This window comes from Astatotilapia calliptera, chromosome 12, assembly GCF_964374335.1.
Source record: "Astatotilapia calliptera chromosome 12, fAstCal68.1, whole genome shotgun sequence".
In the NCBI taxonomy this organism is placed as follows: Eukaryota; Metazoa; Chordata; class Actinopteri; order Cichliformes; family Cichlidae; genus Astatotilapia; species Astatotilapia calliptera.
Window position 1 is genome coordinate 25,238,856 of NC_137433.1, and position 17,247 is coordinate 25,256,102.

At 41.1% G+C, this 17,247-nt stretch overlaps 1 protein-coding gene and 1 long non-coding RNA gene across 7 annotated transcripts in view; one reads left to right on the forward strand and one right to left on the reverse strand.

Moving 5' to 3' along the window:
* The window catches only part of pde4d (phosphodiesterase 4D, cAMP-specific), a 209,955-nt gene that overhangs the window by 15,349 nt on the left and 177,359 nt on the right, over positions 1–17,247 (reverse strand). For all 6 annotated transcript variants that reach the window (XM_026186601.2, XM_080308786.1, XM_026186600.2 and 3 more), the window contains 5 exons: positions 9,551–9,742; positions 6,850–6,886; positions 6,690–6,766; positions 4,938–4,987; positions 797–909 (listed from right to left, as the gene is read on the reverse strand). In XM_026186601.2, the coding sequence (XP_026042386.2) occupies positions 797–909; positions 4,938–4,987; positions 6,690–6,766; positions 6,850–6,886; positions 9,551–9,742 (469 nt within the window). The remainder of the gene's footprint in view (positions 1–796; positions 910–4,937; positions 4,988–6,689; positions 6,767–6,849; positions 6,887–9,550; positions 9,743–17,247) is intronic.
* On the forward strand, positions 884–4,428 carry LOC145432174 (uncharacterized). The gene is made up of 2 exons (XR_013912454.1): positions 884–1,661; positions 1,794–4,428. It is a non-coding gene; the product is annotated as an uncharacterized LOC145432174 (long non-coding RNA).

Here is a 17,247-nt window from a genome sequence, read left to right on the forward strand (position 1 = left end):
ACGAGTATTAAGAAAGACATTAAACCACATAATCAAGCAGCACATAGATCAACCACACACACAAAAACAAACAAAATGTGGAAGAATCAAGTTTCTACAGTGCTGCTTTTACAGTGGGTTCATAACGAGTCATTATTAGGGATGAGGAGGTCTAAAGACAATGGAATTATGTTTAAAATCAACTACATCGACAGCCTGTGATACAATGGATCTCACTATTGTTTGTTAGTTTGCTAATGCAGTGCTAAAAGTGACATAAGCTTTGTCCAAGAAAAAAACCAAGCCATTACGGCATTCAAACTTATACAAGAGTTTTGTATAAGATGAGTAAAATGACTGTATTTTTACATTTCTTTTTCTTTTAGATGGACGTGTAAAAACACAGGCGTGGGTTAGCAACATGACAACTCCCATGAAAGTGTGCTGCACAATTTCTTTTTAAAAGATATATAAAGTTAATCATTGAACGCAGTTCTGTTAAGCAGTCAAGCTTCATTTAGTAGTTTAGCTTCTTAGCACTTTCAATCTGCAGGAAACTCTGTATATACTGTAAATATTTGTAAAAGTGCAACTTCAAGTAGAGTTTAGCACATACAGTGTACTGCATGTCCCACACAGCATCAGCACTACACTATATTTTGCTCAAACGCCACAAAATTAAAACAAAGCAGACAAACACTAAAGTGAAACCCAGGAAGCAACTTCCACATTACAGAGACAGAGAATACTTATAACATATACTGCCATGAATTTAAAAAAAAAAAACCCACAACAACAACTTTTTAGCTATTCTTACCTTGTTTGAAGCCATCTCACTGACTGAGTGTCTCGTCTGCAGCGTCTCCAGCTGGTCCAGGCACCAGTCCAGCTCCTCCAGGGTCTCAGTGGCCAGTTTCTGGTAGGCCTCCTCTGCAGGGGCAAGACAGGAGGGCAGGGGATCAGTAAGGACCCGCTTCAGAGGGCTAGTGGACGGTCCAGGCCCGGGGTCTCCCACCCCACAAACAGCTAAGCTGGGATACCCCGAGTAGACACATGGGTGACTCTTCATACTGGACAGGTGAGCCAGCTGAGGGGGTAGGGGTGGGGGGGCGTGGGAGCAGGGCCTTTATGTCCCGTATCCTAACCCGCAGATGAGCAGAGGTCAGCTGTAGCCAAGCTCATTGATTCCCCATGGAGAAAAGAAACCTTCACCGCAGTCCCACAGTTCCCGGCTTCTTCCTTTTAAGTCAGATACAATCCCTGGGAGTATGGCTGTGAGAGATGGATGGCAAACAGCCACCCCGAGTCAATTCAGTGTGTCCAGATGCTCGTTAACAGTAAGGAAACATCGGCAGAGAATAGAGACGTAAACCACAGAGCAAAGAGAGCAACAGCAGAAAAACAGACTTCCTCACTATCACCCATACACAGCACACATATTCTACTCAGTGATCTGGGTGTATAGGGTTTACTGTATGATTCATAAGAGAAGTATAATTCCAGTCATGTAGCAAGATGAACAACAGTCTGCTTAGCAGGCCCATGTCTGCCATAGGAGGGATGGAGCGAAGACGGGGATCAGGGAAAAGAGGATCCAGTGAGAGGCTCAGAACCAGGCAAGATCCATGTCACTATTGTCCAGGGTGGAACAAACACAAGATCGTTCACAGCAACTTGACATGGTTAAGAAATACATCTCACAGACACACACACATACAAAAACACGGACACCAACAGACGCACACATGCATACACATGCACACTCACACCAGACAAAATGCTAACCATAACACATCATGATTTTGTCTCCATAGCCTCTCTGCCAATGAAAACATCCATGGTATCCGGGAAGCAAAGGGTATAATCCAGTGCTGTGTGTGTACGCTGGACAGTGTTTCCTATGGATGCTGTGTGTGTGTGTGTGTGTATAGGGGGTGGGCTGCTGTTGCTTCAGCGTCCCTGGTAGCCAAACGTGCTGCTCTCCCCAAGCTGTACCTAAAGCCTGAGAGGACCGCACTGTGGATGGGGAAGGGAGATCATCAAAACATGGACTGGACTGCTGGAAGTGAGAAGCCAGAGCTGGGAGCTCCCTATACTGAGTGTGCATGCATGCCAATATGTGCTCAGCATACAAATACACCAAAAGAGAGAGGTAAACAAATAGATGGCAGACCATATGGTGAAGATGGCAGCGGTTTAGCGTGATGAGCCCGACATCGCAGTGCCACGGTATCCTTTTCTTTTCGTTTGAGATCAAAGACATGCACCTCTCAAAGTCAGCCTATGTTAGCAGAAAATGTCACCTTGTCAGAAGCCAATTAATATTGATGCCTTAACTAATTTAGGAAAGCACACAGGGGTTTAATGCAATGTGATCTGTGATGTGTGGTCACTAAAGCCATAATTCAGTTACACAGACAAGGCAGCGGCAGATTAAAACACACGAGGACTACATTTAGTTTCGTGATGCCATATCAACTTAGCATTTGTAGGAAGTGTTTAAAGTGCCTTAAAGCCTTTGGGAAACACTGCTCTGTCTTCATATTGACTTTACTGATGTAAATGTGTACAGTTAAGTTTTCAAGTTCATAGCTCTCGATTGCACAAGTAGGACAAGATAAGTAAATTTTATTAATATCTCATGCTTTATATTTGGAAGAGATGCACACTAATTTTGTTACCATATGGGTCTGTTTTGTGCACAACAATGCCTTTCTATGACCTCATACTCTGAACCCCTATCCCGCTTCATTGTCTTTGACAAATCTTTCCCACCCTGCTTCCATTAGTCCCCTTCCTCTCCCACACTTCTCCACTGATCATCCTTCCCCTCTTTGTCTCTCTCTCTCTCTCTCTCTCTTGCTCCTATTTTTTGTCTCTCGCTTCGCTTCCCCTCAGTCTCCTTTTCTCTCTCGGTGTCTCTCTCCCTGGTGTGGTGTCAGTAGCTGGGGTGCTACTCTTTCTGACAGCAACTGCACTGACGTCAATGACATTCTTCTCATGCTTAGTGCGACATCAGACACCGGCGCTCAGAGAGGCCACTCTGCTGCACAGACGCAGGGCTGCAGCCAAACTATGTACCGGAACAGCTTGACAGTGAAGTTGGAGTGGGAGACGATGAGAAGAAGAGAGAGGAAGAGGAGCAGCAAGGAGGAAAAGGAAGGAGAACGCAGAGCTCGGGAGGAAGGACAGCTCTTGTGACACTGAGTTTAGCATCAGCTTTGAAAATAGCTTCTGGCCGCATCGCGTGCAATAAAAAAAGGAAAAAGAATGAATGTAACCAAAAACATAATTCTACTGTGTTGAATACTGAATGCGAGTGACACGTGCATCTCTTTAAACTCACCTCAGTGCCTAAATGTTTAAAAAGCTGCCATAACCGTTTGAATCAATTATGCAAATTACTGCCTGCCTGCATTGCTTGAAACTTGAAATCGTTGTCTGTCTCTCCCTCTTTACTTTAACCAGCAACTATTCTCATCCACAACAGGTAAAAGGTCAAAGAACTATTAGTGCATCTTTCCGATAACAGAAGAAAAAAAAAACTGCTCTGGCAAGCAGGGGCAGGAAGCTAAAGATGGAAAGACAAGCAGAGGAAGGGGCAAAGAGCCCTACATGCAATCTCACTTTTATTGACCAGCATCTTCTCCTTGACTGATTTACCGACTTAATTTTAATTATACTCCCTTTATTGTCTTTCTCTGCAATGCGACTTGTTGCAGGCTCAATAAGCCTTTGCGTTACAAGTATCAGTCAATAGTCTCAAATAATTATGCTCATGACTCACAGCTGTCACCAGTTTATGGCAGGGCTGTGCACCAGATTATTTTCTAAATATAGCACGATGTCAGTGGTTCTTAATATATAAGCAGGTTGGTAAGTCTTGAGATTTCGATTTTAACATCTGTAAGGATTGCCCACAAATACAAGAGTAAGCAAAAATTTGGCACCCTTAATAAATGACTTTTATAAATATATAGAATAATATATAGTTTTGTCCTTTTATTGAGCATATCTATGTCCATGTGTTTGTGCGTGCGCGCTCATGATCATTTTACCGAGCAATGCACAGTGAAATTATTTATTAATGGTGAAGGTTATTTGGTCTTTCCTGCAAACACAAGCTGGGTTGCAGCCATTGACACTGCTAAAAAGCAAAGTGACTGTCAAGGGCAAGTCTATTCTAGCCAGCTAACACTGTCTGTGCCATGTCTTCCTCACAACAAAAACACTTAAAGCAGACCAGACAATCTGTGCAGTACAGGGTATCTGTCCAATGTGTTCAACACATTAGGTTATCCAAGACAAGTATTACTATATATATACACACACACACACACACAACCTATTAATCTGTTATGGGAACAGTGATCTGTCTGTTGCTACAGCCCCATGAGTGCTTCTTAGAATAGAGACGTGTTACCAAATAAAAACAAACACTTCACCATACTATCGGACAGTCTAATTATTGTTGCTGTGAACCACTTCTCTGTGAAATATACAGTTCATATTTATATTCTGGCTCATGGGTTTGTTTGTTTGTTTGGACTTATTGCACAACTTTTTGTGTGCTTGACAGCCCTTCATTGTTATCATATTTATCATCTTAAAACTGATAAAAGACATCATGATAATGATAGCGCTTCCGTTTTGTTACTATAAACTATTTAATCCCAGTTTCAGTTATGGATGAGACTACTCTGGTAAGGCTCTCCTTTTAGTTCTACTCAGAATTGATCACCAGCTTTTAGACAATGAATGAGCCATTTATTACATATTTTAAGTTATTATCTGTATTTCACTATCGTTGCTTATCATCTGCTTCCGCACTAGAGATCCCTGTGTGCCAAAGTGAGGTAAATACTGCTTTACAAAGTGCTGTGAACCACCCGCGTACACACAAGGACACACAGTAGACAAAGATATCATCAAGTCATGCCGTTCTTCTGTCTACGTACCTGTGAAGGTGGTCTTGGTGATAGGTGGTGGGTTACACATGGGTGATCTTCTGTCATGGGGGAAACAAAGAGCCACACAAAACAGTCGGTTATTAACTCTAAAAATAACAGTAAGTAAAGAAACGTAATCTCCTTTTGCTGGTTTTTTGTGACTATTACAACAGTCACACTGTTGTTGTAATACTGAATATATCCAGCAGAGGGCGAGCAAAGCCCGACTATGTGTGAGCACAGGAGACAGTGCAGGCAGGTGAAGGATGTGAACAGTAGCGGTTCTTGATACGGGCGACACGGGCGGTTGCCCGGGGCAGCATCGTGGTGGGGGTTGGCATCACGGGCATCGGCAAAAATTTTTTTTTTAAAAATTGCTCGTTCTCATGCTGCCCTGACGTCATGCCAGCGCATATTAGGAATGGCACAGGCACCGATCGGTTTTCTATCGCCCATTTGCTGGGAGTAAGGGCGCCCTCCGTTTGCAAGGTGCGCCTGCTGCGTGCGGCACAGGGAGGAGAGGACGGGGCGGCGGGGGATTCTCTGGCTGGCTGAAGCAGCATCTAATAACCAACTCGCAAAATAAAACAAAATAAAAACAAACAAACCAACAAAAACACCAGACAAACAGCCTGCTGCTGAAGTCAAAGTAAACTTTACTGTCATCTCCGCTACATACAGTCCAGTATATAGAGAGACGAGACGACGAGGCTCCAGTTACAGCAGTGCAAGTAAACAAACAATAAATATAAGAAGAGTAAGAAAATAAACATACACTTTAGGACCAGGGGTAAAGAGAGGGGTAACAATTTAAAATTTCTATTTTACAGTTTGATGATTTAAAGTCTCAAACACACAACCCGTCGAAAGGGGAGGGGCCGGCTGCTTCGAAACAAAGCACATTTCATTCATAGTGTTGTAAATCCAAGCCCATTATGTATTGATGTTTTGAGTCCTGAGTTGTGCGAAATCCCAGAAATAAACCCTAGACAAAGCGAGTCTGTGAATTAAGGTGTAGGTCTATTAGGTTATGTCGTGGCGATCCTCGAGTTGGGGGATTTGTGTTCATATTGGAGTGCAAAATTAAAACCAATGGAAGATGGACAAGAAAAGTTCAAAGCCATCAGGTGCTCAGTTTAGAAAAAAGAGAAAAGAAGAGGAGGAGAAACGAGCAAAAGATACAGGTAAGCAGATGTGTCATTGGATAATGGCAGGTCATCCTGAAACCATCAGAATCAGAATACTTTATTAAATTAAGGAAATTATGTGGGTTACAGTAACAGACTAAACTCCAAACAATACAGTATGTTACAGATTTTAATATTAATTAGTCATTGTCAGTTGTTGATTGGTCCTGTTCTCATTGTATGATGAATTATGATGGCTGTTTGGTAGCCGTTTGCATACTATGCATACTCTCTCTCTTTTCATATGTGTGTGTGTGTTTCTCTGGTGAAATTCAGTATGGTTCCGACAACAGTTTTTTGTTAATGTACAATCCTTAATATGTTTTATGTGTGTGTGTGTGTGTGTGTGTGTGGGGGGGGGGGGGGGCGCCAGAGGGAGAGTTCGCCCAGGGCGCCAAACAGGCTAGGACCGCCACTGGATGTGAATGACAAATTACTGCCACATGCAGAGTAGAACAACTCAGCCATAAGGTGACTGTGATCAGATATCATAAGCTGGTCACACTGATTATTAGAGTCCTCTCACTACAGCAAGGTTTTGTTTCAGTAAAGCTTTACAGCCTTCCAAACTTACTTATTGGATGTTCTGTCTTGTTGTAGGTTAGTTAATGCACCAAAGTTGTTTCGTACAGTTCTCAAGCTTGCAAGAACCTGAGGGGGACATGACAGAATTGAACGTCACATTATGGCAGTATGTAAGGCGTCAAGACATCAAAACTGGTGCAACCGCTCACCTGTGCAAAGGGTGTTACAATCATGTCATCACCATGACTGGAAGAAACAGAGAGAGTTTTATGTTAGACGCAGACTCACAGTATAATGATAATGATTCAGCAGCAGAAGGGTGATTCATTTCCATGCCTTTGTCCCTATGTTCACAAATCAGAGGAGGCCATATACTTCACAATGTTCAATAGTTTAAAGGCAGTATTAGGCTTCAGTGAGAGAACTGAGGGGCTTTATTGTTGTGTAACTGTACACGTAAGGTAGCTCAATGACATTTGCAGTAACTACCAAACCTATTCTCATGGTACTGGATAATGTAAAACATGGAAGCTGTTTTTGCACCTCTTCTTTCCATTTCTTTGCCCCTATCTACACCTATAGGGATCATTAAGTTCTTCTTTCATGTTTTTACTGACTTTTATTTACCCAGGTAAAAGTTAGCTAAGCACATTTCTGTCTTGTCTTCACTGATTGCCCCCATTTTTTTTTATTGTCGCTAGACACGCTGCTCCTGGAGCTGGGGTTTATGAGCCTTGCTTAAGGACACCTCAGTGAACACTGTTAAGGGAGAGAAAAGCCTTTCTCAGTCAACCAAGGTAAAATAAATTTAATCAGTAAACTTTGAGTCAGTACCTGCTGACCTCCAAGTTATGTGAACACCATAAACAGCTTCAGGTGATGATTAGTGTCACAGAGCCTCTTTGCTTTACTGCACTGCTGAACAACCCCACGGCTCTGCTCTGCGAACACCTGGCAGCACCAGTGCAGTAAATACTGCAAATTTTGGTATCGATCTGACAGCAAATACAAGGCCAGTAATGGCACTACCAATACTGATACCAGTAGTTTTAACCTAAAAAGGCAGCTTATGGGAAAGCAGTCTATTTCGATTTATAAAGCAAATGTCATCAATTTGCAAATTCCACTAAATAAAAGCACTTTGGGTCGACTTCTGTTTTTTAAATGTAACAGGCAGGGGCGCGACGGGGGGGGGGGGATACATCCTGTCCTACCTCTATTTCGAGAGAAGCTGGGATAGGCTCCAGCCCCTGTGACTGTAATGAGGATAAGCGGAAGATAATGGATGGATGGAATTTTGAGTTTTCCTATAATTTCTGGAGAGTTCTGAACTTTAGAGGTCGCTGAAAACAATTTCCTTCCATTGACTTGACCTGGATTTATGTTTATAAAGCTATGCTATTAAGTATTTCATAAAGCTTTCTTATTGTACTTCCAAATTTCATCCTGTAAGATGTAAAAGAGAGAAACATGCAGGTTTTTTTAAAACATGGTAACTAGTGTAATACCACAGAGCAAAAAGCAGCAGCAAGAACAAGGTCTAAGGTTACTGCAACTCCTTATTATTCATCCTTTTGTCTATTTGTCTTTCCTTCGGGCAGATCCAAGTGCTCTTTTTGTCAATATTTTTATTTCCTGTAGCACAAAGTGTACAGTACATGTAACTGGATAGGCACCATTGTGTGGGAAACACGAAAGAGCTATCAATATATATACTCTGACCCTGGAGATACCAGCTGATTTGTGTGTTACTGGGAAGTCTGAGTTCTTTGCTACAGCTGTAAGATAATGTAAAATCACGATTATAAAAGATAAATGATAAAACAAAGACATAAAAGTGAACATTTCAGAGCACAAATCCTTCCCATTATCTTTAGGAGACACAAACCAGTAACTCTGAGAAAACAAACCTATAGACGGATGCTTGTGAATGGTTTGTTACACCGTGCCCTTTCTGTGCTGCTGAATGTGGCCAAGAATAGATATGACACCAGAATCATCTGCAGGCCATGCACACGTTCCATAAGGCCCAAAGGATGGAAGCTTTGAGACCTGGGGACTGTATTACAGGGCGAGTTGAAAATACCTGGGACATCTTTCTGTTACATGGCTCCACTAAGCCTAACAGCCACAACAATGCTAAGCAGTCACAGTGACCCTGACACTGCTTATAAACACAGTAAGTCAATCCACATTTTTTGGGCTTAGCTGTGTGCAAGTTCACGTAAAAAGCTTGGTGCTGTCGCCAGATGAATAATCGCAGACACGGACAGCTGCACATTTTTTCATATGAAGAATAAACTTTAATCTAGGAATAGTACGACGAATTAAAAGAACATAATCAAGGCTCAAAGCAATACAGATACTGCAAGCAAAGCCAGAAAGGAAAGACTGCACACTCTGTCCTGTCATTAAAGCAAAGGAAGATATTTCTGCAACTACATCTGTGTACGCTATAAAAAGTGTTTCTTATATGCATTCAAAAGGTGTGCAGGACATGTTTATCCTTATTCCTTCAGCTGGAACCATGACCGAGAATCCAAATTCCTCTCAAAACTGGAGACACTCACACTATCCCTGCATTGAGCAACACAGGATCTTCTAAAAATTGTGCTGCTATTTTTTTAGAGAATGGGTTGGTCAGCTGGTCATGGTTTTCTGTGATCTGTTATACCCAACCTAATGTGCTCTGATGCCAGTTATGATTGAATTATCATCTTTATATAACTCTTTTAGAAGTAAACCAGCATAACTTTGCAAACCCAGATTTAAAACTAAAGTTATCTCACTAATCCCAAACTCTACCGGTCTCAAGTTCAAGCTGAAGAAGAAGACATTTATCAGGATTCAACAGGATTATTGTTAATTTTATGAAAGTTGGGATGGAAGCAGAAGATACCATTTACTCACATGTCACTGGCAATGGAGGAGTTTCGCGACATGGACTTGGGTGAGAGGTCATAGTCGCTGTCAGAGCGGTAGAGGAATGACTCTCTCCGTTGACTGTGGACAAAATTGGCCTGCAGGATGAGGCCTGAGCCCGGGCTGGCCATTGGGTCCAGGGGGCTTCGACCTGATGATGTGCCATTGTCCACATCGAAACTGTAATTAGATAAAGAGAAAAGAACAAATATCAGAATCAGTATGTGAAAAAAGTTATTTGATCTTGCAAAGTGAGATTTCTACCACTGACAGATTCAAGCAAAATTTCTGAAGTTCAATGGTGAAAAAAAGGAAGGGAAATTTCCAGAATAAAACCCAATTATCTATGCTTCCGGAAAACACAGGATTTATGTACACATTAGTCACATGTTAGCGATGCTGATGACTTTTCATTGCAGCACCAGGCTCTCATGTCCACTGGTTGGTTTGGTAAATCTCCAAATCCATAGTTAGGTTCATACCAGACATGGTTTTAATTATTAGCATAGACCGTACAGAAAAGAAGGCCTTTATAATAATTTTTTTTGATTTCTGGTTGGGGGACTTTGTGAGCAAGACTAAGCCATTACGCTGAGTTTTTCTCCCCCAGAGTAATATCGCTGACACAGCCCAAGTATCAGCCTTACACTCCTGGGACCATTCATTATGCATGGGCTGTCTCTTTCCCACTCACTCTCTCTGTTATATGTTATAATCCAAGTGTCACTGATATCCACGTGATGTCCAGTGTAGGAATTGCATACATGGCATAGGAATAAAATAAAACAGAAGAATTTTGATGTGCAGTTTTTTCTTAATCTGCCCAATCTAATGTGCATAACATGCTGGACTTATTTTTCTTTTTAAAAATGTCTTTGTAGGGCTTAGCTTCCAGGTCTGAAAAGCAAAGCATACAACCTGCATTCTGTTTATTTGCCAGCGGGAAGCAAATAATGTGGCTCAAAAAAAGAAATCCAGCTGTAGAAAGGTCAATGTGAAAACAAATGTATGTTCCCCTTGGATAATTACCACGGTAAAAACTTATTAAATGGAATAAGATAATCATTTTGTATATTATGGTACCTGCTAGTGCCCATGAGGGTAGTAATCCAACATACCTATTAGAGCTGGCCTACTTTGTTACTCACATGTTCTCTTCACAATCAGATCCACATCACACTTTAAAATCTAAGCTGGTGACAGACAAAAAATGTCCATGTTGTTTTCTATAGTCTATGATTCACAACGAGTTTAAGGGAGAGATAAAAGTATCTTATCACCCCAATCACAGTCACTTAATTAATTTAAGATTGGATCATCAACATAAAATAAACTGCGTAATTCTGACGCATTTTTTGTTCTCTTTATCTGAATGAGCCTTACACATTAGCTTTGTAGAGACTAGCTTGCCTTAACAAGTCATTACTAGCTCCACTTGGCTAACTAGCATGAGCAAAATGAGCATATGGCTAATTAGCATATTCTTACATAATGCTGTTATTCATCTTATATTCTTACATGTGCCCTGTCCACCAACACAAAATGTGCTCTTAAAGAAATAGCTCAACACACAGTCACACAATCCCTCAGTTTTTCTCCCTTACGTGCTGTTGCATTTGACTTCAGCAGCTCTAGGGATAACACGCTCCCCCCATTACCCAAGGTGATGAGCTTTGAAAAAGCATAACGCACGTCTACTCCATAGGTATGTCAGCCCCACGGGTCCACGCTACTTGTGGACTGTTGGCTGATATTAAATTACTCACGAGTTTCATCTATTACAATTATAATGAGCCATCCATTTATTATGTAGCTGATTATGATTGGTGGCAGGCTAATTAGCACATCATTAACAGTAAACGACAAATGTTGCACGATACAGAGCCATCAAACATACAACTACAGACATTAACCTTTGTTTAAAGACTGCACAGAGAGCCACTGGGAATACCCCTGCTCCAATAACGCCACTGACTCATAGCTGAGAGGTATTTCTTAACCAGTGACACCATTTCCGGCTGGGACGTCATGGTGAGCTTCTTAGTCTCCTAGGTGATTGTTCACCCAGGTGATGACTAACGCTAATCATCAGGGATATCTGCCTTATTGCTACAGCTACTAAGCAGTCCCATAATCTTGTCTGGTGTAAATGCAAAGGTCAGGGGGGATTCCCCTCAGGAAGCTGCTCAATGCACATAAGAATGACATCTCTATCATTATAATTGTTATCTTCTTGATTATCAGCATCCTCTGAAATAAAACTAACACAGATTTAACCTGTCAGTGGTGTCCAGTACTCGATCATCTTCCATGTGGAAGAGCACAGGAAGCCAAGAACAGAGCGAGCACTTCGAGCGTGCACAAATACATGCTTGCATAGTATAGAAAGCATGTCCCTAAAACATTACTGAAACATTCCTTCTCACTACAAAACGACAAATTATTGATCTTGTACGATTTCTGCAGTTTATTTCCCAACTTAACCCTTCATAAGTATCATAGAGTCATAATTCTCATCTTTCAGGAACCATTTTAATGTTCTCTCTAGCCCAAATTGGTTGAGGAGTTACGGTAACCTGAAACACATAGTAAAATCTAGGAAGCGCTGATTTTTTTACTGTGTTTAGACAGCAGTGCCTTGTGAGTGCTTTGGGCTACCGTGATACACCAAATATCTTCACAAAGCTCGTTTTCTCTTCTTTCCGAAACCGTTTGCATTTTGTCTCTTGCATAAATGGTAAAGGTGTTACAGTCGTTTGAAGACTGCTTATAAAATAGGCCCGCCGCCGGGTTGATGGTTACAAAAAAAAGGGGGCTAAGCAAAAGACAACTCACTGACCCAAGAGCTACATCTAATGACTTTATAATGACAAAATCTGGGTTTTTGTTTGTGAACACGAGGGACTTTGTGAGGAAGAACAAGTCATTATGCTGAATTTTCCTCCCCCAGAGCAATATCGCTGACACAGTCCAAGTATCAGCCTTACACTCCTAGGACCATTCATTATGGATGGGCTGTCTCTCTCTCCCACTCACTCTCTCTGTTACATGTTATAATCCAAGTGTCACTGATATCCATTTGATGCCCAATGTATGAATTTCATACATGGTATAGAAATAGGAATACAATAAAGCAGATTACGTTTGTAGTGCAGTTACTTTGTAATCTGCGCATCTAAATGGTCAGATACCCAAGGTAATACACAGGACATGCTGGGCATATTTTCTACAGTAATTAAATGGTTAAATGTCACCGCTGTAATCTCATGGAGTGGCAGAAAGATAAACAAGTGCAAGCTTTGATTGTGGAATTTGATAGCTTGGCTATCTGCCTTATGCAAGAAAAGGCAACGGTATTGCCCTTGTCACCTTGCAAAGTAGTTTGCAGTCATGGTACATGACTATATCCATCTTTCTCTCTCACACACACAAACACATGCCTACTCAAACTCTTATAGCAGCTCTTGCCTTGCATATCACCCCATCTCCTTCCCAAAGTACTTCTCTTCTAGAAGTGTGTCACTCTAAACCAGTTTTATCTTCACTCACACACACAACCCCCTTTTCCACACACTTTTTTTATCACGTCAGGTAATCGATCTGTTTTCCTCACTGCAGGTGTGAAAACACATACTCACACAAGTGACTGATAAGTTGGCATTCCTTGCACAAGTCGGTCCGTTCTCCAGCTGCTCTGTAGTGAAGTGTTAATGGGTGTGCGGCTCATGTGTGCAAACAGGACAAAGATGACACCGTGAAAGTGTTGAAAGAGAATACTCAGCATATGCGTAACGACCGATTCATTATCGCACCTACTTTGACATCACCGTCTACTCCCATTTGCGCCTAAAACCAGAGACACGTAACCCCTCTCCCAGCATGCGAGGGTATGTGTACAGTGTCATTCCACTGACACACCCTCTTCAGGAATGACACAATGGATCTATGTGCTTGAATTAGTGGGGTATTGAACGGGCAATGACATCATAGTGGGAATATATAGCTTTTTTCCTGCGTTCAGCAAGCAGAAAACAGAAGAACAGAATAACGTCAACACCCCTATGACTATGTTGTGACAATCAACAACAACACATGAGTAAATACATGAGAATTACTGTTAAAAAAAAACAGGGGGGAAAACCCCTGTGTTACCTCAGGGCTTAAGAGAATGGAAATCCTCTGTTTACCCAAAAAGGAGTGATCCAGAACTGAGATATATATAATAGGCAAGGAAATAAACATTTGATCTGCAAGCACTAGATTGATGACAGAAAGCTCTTTAATAGAGTTCCAGACATCCCATCTGCTGAACATCATAAGGATAACACTTGTCTTATTCCACATTGAAAGGTTTAAGGTTGCCTCACTATTTTGTCTTGGACAAAATAAGGGACAGACGAATAGATAATAAGAGTCCAGGCTAGTTTTACACTGGCCTTTCCTTTTTTGCACATGGTCAGAAAGCTTCCTTGGAATAGGTTTGTCAATTTGGGTTAAAATGCCAAATAGCTATAGTTATACACAAGTTTATAACAAAAACTTCATTAAATGCACTTTTCCAACCTATTAATTTATATAAATATATGTCTCTCTATTACACGTAAAGCTCAAAATCAGGCCTGTGTGAGAAGATGATTCACTGAAAAAAAAAGAGAAGAGGACACACATGCTAACATAAAAGTACCTTATAGAGTGCGTGGCATCCACAGTGCGCAGCTACAAGAGCATACATGAATATTTGGAGCAAAGTTTCTCACAGGAGTGGAGTTTCATGTTTGAGTTTGGGTTGCATGGGGGGAAAAAGGGAGGGTGGACTGTTGCCAAAAACCTTTCAAATTTACTGTAGCAAAGCAGTGGTCCATTTAAAAATAAGAAACTTTAAGCGCACTGAGATAGATGAATAGTGGCTGCTGTGACTTTCTACTGCAGGACGTGGCTGGGTCACATACATGCCTAAGGACACTGCACAGCTCTTTTATCGCCTCTCTTTTTGTGTCTGGCTCTACATCATTTTTGTCTCCGTCAGTTCTCCCATTCTGTCCGTCCGTCTCCAGCACACACTCTAAATGGCATAGATCACTGACTCATTCATTTTTAGCCCTGGGTCACTTGAGCAATTACAAACACCACGGGAGATGACGTGACAGAGCTACGGGGAGATGCACTGGAGAAAGAGGTCAGTGCACAAGTGTCTTTGACAAATAATAAGCCGAGTTGCAGATAGTGAGGCTCTGTTTTTCCAACAGTCATTCAGAGTTGGTGGACAAGAAAATCTGCACCAGTACCAGACACAATACGTAATGGAGACACAATGTTTTCCTTTGAGTTTATGCACAGTGTCTAAAAAGATCTCATAAACTGAAAAAAAGTGAAAGGGATCATTTTTAAAATATATATATAAATAATCAAATTGATGCATATTTAAATGTGGAAAGTGTGCAGTTGTGCGAATCAGAACAGAGACGCGTTGAAGCAGACAGAGGAAAGATGACACTGGATTTATTTTAGAAAGCCGAGGGCACAGAGGGGAGCAGGCAGCAGAGTTGGACAAGGAAAGAACTGCGCATGTATAAGCATTCAACATTGTATGTATTTAAGAGGATTGTGATCCCGTGCATGTTTGTAGGCGTGAGGTACATGATCCTGAAGTGTGTGGTAAACCTGGCCCTGCTCTAAATGCAAAACAACCACCCATGACTTAAGATAAGAAGAAAAAAAACCCACAGTACTGTAACATCCACAGATGGAAGAGTGGGCACGGATGACACATTTGTTGCAGGCATATGTTGAATAACAGAAAAGCTATGTTTGTTTGCTGGAGATACTGCAGAGCCAACACCTCTGCTTGATGGTATCATCAGTCCTAAATGTACGTGATTTATTTTGTGATTTTTCACCACTGAAAAGCACACAGGCTAAACACAATGTGCTCTGATAAAAAAAAGTAGCATATGTCTGAAACTTTTCTTTTCTTTTTTTTTCATATGTCTGAAACTAAAATTATGATAGTTTAGAACCTGTCTCGGAAACGACCATGTTGTTGGGTAGTACATGTGCACCTGGCTTGATTTTAGTTTCTATGAATGCAAACTTTTTGAATAGTTGTTAAAGGTAACACTGGATGTAATGCAAATACAGTACAGTACAGTACAGTACAGTACAGAGTGACTTGACTATTTTGCATACTTAAAATAAAAGCAACAATTTTTTTGAGGTTTTAAAATTATGTCTAAATTCTTCATTCTGAAGTACAAAAAGAGCTGTTTTGGTACTGTTAGAGCTGGGCGATAGAACGATAACGATATGTATCGCGATATAACTTTTACTCGATAGAGAAATTAAGCTATCGCGATAGACCTCGCCGCTCTCGTCCTCTTAAAAAAAAAAAAAAAAAAAAAAGGTCAGCCAATCTAAATTAAGTAGCGCAGAGCCGAACCAATCACAGCCGCAGCGTCACGTCGCGTGACTTGTTACGTACAGCACAAGTGCCAAGCCGCACGTGGGTTTGTTTGAGAAGCAGCCAGCGGGTAATGGAGCCAGCGCGTAATGGAGGAAATGAGTGTGCCGACTAGAAAAATCAACCGAGCGTGACCGAAGAGAAAACAGATGATGGTTCCAACGCCGGAGAGATTGTCGAACGGAAGAGCCATAGAAGTTCCGTAGTGTGAAGGTATTTCGGCTATTTCAAGTCTGACAAAAAACAGAGTAGCGTGCACTGTAAATTGTGCCGAAAGCAAGTCTGGAAATACAATGAACTGGTGCATGCGTCACACTGTGCGCCACGTTATTGTTTCGGTGAAATGAATTTCTACAATACTGTTAATTCTACTCTCTGCAGTGTTTAAATGCTTACATATACACACAGTTACTGTCCCTCCACACATACGACTCGGTTCTGCTTCTATGCCCCAGCTTTGTTTACTTTTTCCCACCGAGGCTTCTAGACTTCTGATTGGCCAACATTTCTGCACGGTTAGGAATCTAGCGCCACCTGCTGCTTTGGCATGTTCATAGCAGCGTTTTCCTTCATTTCTGCCTTTATGTGTGGACGGGATTATTTTTTAAAACGGAAACGGAAAATCTCCATTTTCAAAAATAGCCGTGTACGTGTGGACGTAGCCTCAGTCTCTGACTGGAAGCGCTAATTCGTCATTCGGCTTTTGTCAGACTAAAGTAACTGTTAAAACTGTTTGAAAAGCTAAGCTATACAACAAGGAGAGATTGAGAATTTCCTTTTAGTTCTCAGTTTATTTGATATTGACAAAAGTTAGTCAGTTTTGTCTGTTCTTCTGTAAAACAAACTAAGATTTATTTTTAGAATTAATATTTTGTTTCTAAGTGGAATTGACAATTTAGTCTGTTTCGTTTGTTCTGTTTTGAAACTTAAACGCTTTAGCGGCTGCCTTTTGTGTAGTTTGCAATATTTGCCTTTATTTATCTGAAAAAGTCTCATGTTCCTTAAGTACATCTACCCTGTTGAACTTATTATGGGAAATAAATATTTAAATAAAAACAAGCTGCTGATTATTTCACATTTTACTTGTGAGCAACAGCACATTTAAATCTTACAAATATAGTTATTTGGCTTATATCGTGATAGATATCGTTATCGCCTGAAATGAAAAAAACATATCGTGATATGAAAAAATCTCATATCGCCCAGCTCTAGTACTGATATTGTATGT